This window comes from Lineus longissimus, chromosome 7, assembly GCF_910592395.1.
Source record: "Lineus longissimus chromosome 7, tnLinLong1.2, whole genome shotgun sequence".
NCBI classification, from domain to species: Eukaryota; Metazoa; Nemertea; class Pilidiophora; order Heteronemertea; family Lineidae; genus Lineus; species Lineus longissimus.
This window is the reverse complement of record NC_088314.1, coordinates 19,038,827-19,045,102: the sequence shown is the minus strand read 5'-3', so window position 1 is coordinate 19,045,102 and position 6,276 is coordinate 19,038,827. Positions and strand designations below refer to the sequence as shown.

The following is a 6,276-nucleotide window of genomic DNA, read 5'->3' as shown; positions in this document are numbered from 1 at the left end:
GCCTCGGGATGGCCATGAATCATGCTGTCTTAATCAGTGGATTCTTGTCGCCCAATGGCTTGCAGGCCGGGGGCCCCATTGCTCAATCTGTGTCAGTGGAAGATGAAGTTGTCCTTAAGTGGTTACGACAGCTTTCAGTTGAGGTAAGGTTGGCGTTTATCTTCAACATGGATTGAGCAACACTCTTGGAAGGAAAACTGCTGTTTCGTTTCTGTGTCCTCGAGCAAGACACTTAATCCTAAAGTTTGCCAGATGTCGATGGAGACTAGGAGACTAGGCAGAACCTAAAAATTTAGAGACAGAGGCCTGCTTGGTTGTCACAAATGCTGGTGGTAACTGGCTTAACTGAAGGAGTTAACACCAAGCTAAGTTAATGCCAGCCAAATTTGTTTAGAGTAACCACCAGACCCTGACTTTTGATACTCCATTCGGAAAAGTTTGTTCTTCTAACCGACATATAAACACGGAAACAATATCAATACTGAAATTAGTATATATTTGTTTCATCAAAAATTAGAAAAGTTGCAAAGAAAATTTACATCAAATATCACATTATCATTATATTTCGAATTTGCTCAATTAAAGGATACATGTTTGTGTTGACAGAGGCATTGCTAAGGTTTATATTCAGTAAATATTTACACAATTTGAAATGTCCTAATTTCACCAATTTCATTAACAGCAGAACATCTATTAAGGACACCCTCATTACTGACAAATGCTGCCCTAAATAGAGAGGTCTCCTGATCAGGGAGGTCAAATTGAATGGAAGCGACTAATTTGTGTCCAAAACTATTGTCCTTAACAGATAGGGTGTCCTTGATAAAGAGGTGTCCACTAAGGAAGGTTCTGCTGTAAACATGTCATACCTAGCTCATTACAATTCGCCATGTTCGTGAGGAGGTCTTAAAGTGGACGAGTCTCCGTTCAGCATCAACACCATGAAAAAGTTCAAAACTTGCTCGTAATTTTTCACCGAAATCCGCTCGTTTTTGCCGTGAATGCGATTCAGATCCTCGAGATAGAGATGGGCTGGGCGAAAGCGATAAATACACTTTGAAAACTGGAGATAGTGTTTGGTGTCCGTGTTGGCTATCATTATTCCTGGAAGAGAAAGTAACAGTAGTAAGCATGGGTTGATGGACCATTTAAGCAACAAGCTAAGTTAATGCCAGCCAAATTTGTTTAGAGTAACCACCAGACCCTGACTTTTGATACTCCATTCGGAGTCTTACTTCTTCCTTTCACGGAACGAAATTTCTGGCTCTTCACAGACTTTTGACGGAGCTGAAACCGAGGTTCCTCGTATCTGGCGTCTATACCAGGTCAAGCAAAAGACCCCACCTAGTGAGAAACATGAGTAGCTTGCGTCACTACGTAGGCCAATTGGCAACTAGCCATAATGCCACGTAAAAACGCTCATCCTGCCCTGGAGGAGGAATACTCCCTGGAGAATAATCCCTCCAAGTGTTGAGTGAATGGTGAATAAGAAGACATCCACCTCACCTGGTGCCACCACAGCCTCCTGGAATATCGTGCTTATACTCTTCTTGATGATCTGATACCCGAAGGTTGTCTCATCGTATGGTGACATCGGGTGTGGGTCATCTCCATCTTGCATGGTTATATTGACTCTGACATCGTTGATAACTTGTCGGTCATATTCAATAACCTGCAAGCATAAGTAAAGGAAAACAGCATCATGAGCACTGCAATCTTTGTCATAATATTTTTCTCAGTTTCTCGGGTTTCTCTCAGTATGGGACAGGGGTAGAAATCCCCTCCTGCCTTGGAAGATCCCCCTTCTGTCTCCTGACGAAAGTTTTTTCACAGTCATCAAAGAAGTTTTTATGATTTGGGATGCAATGTTGGAGGGATGTCAATGAGCTCAGGCAAAAATTCTGAATTTTTTTTTGGTGAAAATCTTCCACTTGCTTGCACAAAAGTACCTCTAAAATGCTTATTTTTGGTCTGATTTTGAAAATTCGCTGATCTACAGAAAGCAGAGAAAGAGCTCTCTCCATAGCAGCTAACAAGTTAATCATTTCATAAGGGTAAATGTCGGAAATCTGCCAAAAATCGAAAAGTTGACTTCCCTGTGATAGGGTATTTCAGAGTCTGTACCCCCTTTATTTTAATCTAAATTTCTTACCTCTTTTAGTGTCTGAGCCGGATGTACTCTGTGGTTGACGATGGCCTTGGCAGACTGGGGCAAGATATTAGACTGAAATTAAACACATCACAACATTAACTTAGCATTCAAGACGAGACAACTCATCATCCACCACACGTCCCACACCAACATCAAACCGAATGTGCTCATTTTTCAACATTTACACACCTTAACACCAGAATGGAACATGGTGACTGCGGTGGTTGTCCTTATCAAAGCATTTGACGCTGGTTTGCGAGATAACATCCTGTAATAAAAAGATTGATGAATCAAAAAGAACTACTCAGTTTTTATAGAAGGGATCATGGAAGATGAATAGCTCCCTCAACTCACTCTTACTTGGTACAGGATTGTTACATTTCAAACACCTTTTACTCTTACTTGGGACAGGATTGTTACATTGCAAACACCTTTTTACTCTTACTTGGGACAGGATTGTTACATTGCAAACACCTTTTTACTCTTACTTGGTACAGCAATTTTACACTGCAAACCATAATCGACTTTGCTTTTCCAAGCCAAATGGCAACGATGGAAGTTCCCAAGAGTGTCGTTGATGTGACTGCTCTTACTTGGGACAGGATTGTTACATTGCAAACACCTTTTTACTCTTACTTGGGACAGGATTGTTACATTGCAAACACCTTTTTACTCTTACTTGGGACAGGATTGTTACATTGCAAACACCTTTTTACTCTTACTTGGTACAGCAATTTTACACTGCAAACCATAATCGACTTTGCTTTTCCAAGCCAAATGGCAACGATGGAAGTTCCCAAGAGTGTCGTTGATGTGACTGAACACTTACCAAGACATTATGGGCTTGAAAAGCCACACGTTTGCTATCGCCAGTCTGTTCAAGAAACTCATCTGAAAATGAATATCATAATTTTCAAATTTGAATGCTGATAGAGCATGGAAAGATAAAATTATACAGCAATTGAAAAATATCTGTCTGTTCAGGGAACTCAACTGAGGTTATACTCCACGTACCTTCGGAGCGGTAGATAAGAGTGTTCCAATCTCTGGACCATAGCCCAGCATACTTGGTTGAGGATTATCTTTTAGTCTAAAATAGTGGGAGAAAAAAATTCGGAAAATATAGAGCTATTTTGGAAGTGAAACGTAGGGTACCATGATAGAACAGAATTGCACTTCTACAATTTCATTTCTAAACTGTGCTATTTGAACTACCGGTACTTTAACTTTGCTTAATGGAATGGCCAGGGCCATTGTGCTCACCTCCCTCACAGACAGGTCATTGTTTTAGCCACCTGGTAGCTAAACCAGGAATCAAACCAGACTGAAGTTTAGTCTGCAAGGTTTCATAACACAGGGCTACCTATGTACCAAGTTTCAAGTCAATAGCCTGAGCCAAAGAATATACACCAAACACAAACGACCCAGGCTTATATAGAGATCCCCCTAATGACATGATTTATCAGAGGTTTGATACATACTTTGAAACTGCCCTTGCTAGGATGCTGATAGCTCCCTCACTGTCTGGCATCGAAGAGTGACCGCCCGTGTACTCAACTGACAGCTCTAAAGTCAGAAAACCTTTCTCGGAAACTCCAATCCTAAAGGTCAAACAGATGCAGGGTTAAAAATATGACAGACACAGAACCTTGGTTCGACCGTCACTTACCTCACAGTGCCCGACAGATTTTAAAGGTAAAACCCCAAATATTTTTATAATCACAGGCACAGACTGACCACGAGGCACCACAAAAACACCTTTGTGCATTTTTATAGGGTCTTATGCAATTGTTTCATCCTGACCACAGTCACATTGTGAAACTTACACTGCCATAGGGCCTTCAACCATCGCATTTTCTATGACCGTAAGTCCTTCATCATAGACAAATTCGAACTCTAAACCTCGTGATTTAAAAAGTTTTGCAATTGCCTCAGCACCAAAACCTGTCACCTGCAAACAGATAGGCATGCAAAGGTGAAACTTTAAAGTGCAAACCAGTGATTCGATCATGATTGCATGCAACAAAAATCACGCATTTGCGGCAGTCATGGCAGGTACCTGCAACAAGATTCATTGCTTGCAGCAAACAACAAAGTTGACAGTTTGCTACTGTGACATTCACATACATAACTTACAGTGCAACCGGGACTGGAACCTGTGTCATCACAGCGTCAGTTACAACCATTCCTTCATCAAGAACAAATTCAAATTCTAAACCTCTTGATAGAAAGAGCTTTGCAATCTGTACAGCGCCACTAACTCCACGGAGCTGAAAAAAGCAAGATCTAAGTTTGCCCTCTGTAGGAGACTGTGGTGAACTGGGTCACAGTCTTGGTTCCCTGGTTGGCCACGGCGGCGCCAGCATTACGGACGTGCCCCGGTCACCCGGCCATCCCCGCCCGTGTGTTACGTCACTCGGCTGCGCTCGGTATTTCCCGCTGTACTGTCGATGACGCAATGATGCGTAATGTCGTTACGTCATCGACAGAGTGGTGTTGAAGCGGAGAGACGAGCGGGTTCGAACGTGGAAAGTGACGAGCAGAGATAAAATCGAGTATTAATCAACGTTAGTCGAGTCTTCCATTTAGCAAAACTATTGCTACAACATTATTCTTTTCAAGACGGACCCTAATCTTCCATTGGAATTATGTGTAATTTACCTAGTTGGTGGTATACATGTACATTTTGATAGTTGAAAATGTGGAGGAAGAGCTCGATGCAAAATGTAAATTTTTTTCTGAATCAAAAGCTCAAATATGAATCTGATCTGTGTTATACATGTATATATAAGGGTTTTAGCCTGATCTAACCCTATTTGATTCTTATGCCAATCTAAACCTTCAAACTCTGGTGCTTTTTACTTCAGCATACGAGCTCATGATGCTGCTATCTACGACAGCAAGTTTGAAGAAATAATCACCTCCTCATCATGTCCGAAAGCAACATAGAATGTCCTCTTGAACTTGTGGCCTTTCTCCAACAAATATTCCAGTGCTTCAAGGATGCCCTGTAAGACAAGGAGAGAATAAACCCATGCTTCACCTATAAAGTGTGCTATCCAAAATACAGTCATCATACACTGGCAAATGTTATTGCTAAAAACCTTTCGTCATAATCTGCTCACCATAAGTCCATGCTTATCATCAAGTGCCCCGCGTCCATAAATATATCCATCAACTATCTTTCCCTCAAAGGCTGGCTGGTTCCACTCTTGACCATCAATGGGTACGACATCTAGGTGAGCACATAATAGATATGGCTTCAGGCTTGTGTCGGTGCCTTGAACTTTGTACAGGAGGCTGTAATTGTTGACGACTTCATGCTGAACCCCAGGATTGTTGTGGATATTCGGGTAGGCTGCAAAGAAATTAGTACAGGAATTTTCTGATCAAGACAACCAAACTCCAACCATCTTAAATGCACAACCGGACCAAGATCCTCAATTGGGCTGTCAAAGTGGCACAATGGAAACATCAGGGACTGTTACATCTGAGATCCCGGGTTTGATTTCATTTTCAAGTAAACTTGTGTGAAAGAGAGGGCAACTTCCTCCAACAGCATCGATGGGTTCCTTCAAGCAAAGTTTGCTCATGTGTTCTCAATTCAATGTTTTAAAAAGTCCTAAATTGGGTGATCCAGTGAAAGGTGATGATAGTTTGTACATACTCTACAAGTGTACAAGCTGATGGCACGACACACAACCGGTAGATATCATTTGATTTAGGGGCGGGGGGGGGGGGGGGGGGGGGAATGTTTCCATCAAATACCTTGATATTGGCTTCAAGATAAATCTATCTTACACTTTTTGATAAACTGTGTATAAGCTATCAACTCATCTGGGCTGTTCTTTTCTGAACTGAAGCTGATGGTCTTGAACCTCAGAGCTTCCTGGAACCTTTTCAGGCGCTTTTCATCAGCTTTGATGGCCAATTCATAGCTCTTTGTCTCCACTGTCTCATGGTCGGTGTGTTCACTAAGACTCAGTGTTCTGACAATACACACAAATGTGATAAACGACAATAAACAAAGAGAAAAAAAACAAAATTTGCGAAAATACTTTTTGGTTGAAGCTGCCATTTTGCCCAATTGTCATGTGACCCATTGCACGGCTTCAACAGAATCG

At 41.6% G+C, this 6,276-nt stretch overlaps 1 protein-coding gene across 1 annotated transcript; it reads right to left on the bottom strand.

Moving 5' to 3' along the window:
• Positions 1-475: 475 nt before the first annotated feature.
• Positions 476-6,230, bottom strand: LOC135491463 (N-fatty-acyl-amino acid synthase/hydrolase PM20D1.2-like). Its single transcript, XM_064777359.1, has 11 exons — positions 5,954-6,230; positions 5,278-5,510; positions 5,074-5,160; positions 3,979-4,103; positions 3,634-3,753; positions 3,167-3,242; positions 2,982-3,043; positions 2,342-2,420; positions 2,153-2,224; positions 1,507-1,672; positions 476-1,104 (listed from the first exon to the last, which is right to left on the bottom strand). Exons 1-11 carry the CDS (start codon positions 6,228-6,230, stop codon positions 878-880), a joined length of 1,524 nt encoding a protein of 507 aa, XP_064633429.1. The 3' UTR covers positions 476-877.
• Between the last annotated feature and the right edge of the window lie 46 nt (positions 6,231-6,276).

What these genes read in the sequence shown, in the direction of transcription:
- LOC135491463 (XM_064777359.1), bottom strand. Translation starts at nt 6,230, where the DNA reads ATGGCAGCTTCAACCAAAAAGTATTTTCGCAAATTTTGTTTTTTTTCT. An exon ending in GTTGAAGGCCCTATGGCAGT is followed by an intron (nt 3,754 to 3,978) that starts GTAAGTTTCACA and finishes TTTGACCTTTAG; the next exon opens with GATTGGAGTTTCCGAGAAAG. An exon ending in CTAGCAAGGGCAGTTTCAAA is followed by an intron (nt 3,243 to 3,633) that starts GTATGTATCAAA and finishes CCACTATTTTAG; the next exon opens with ACTAAAAGATAATCCTCAAC.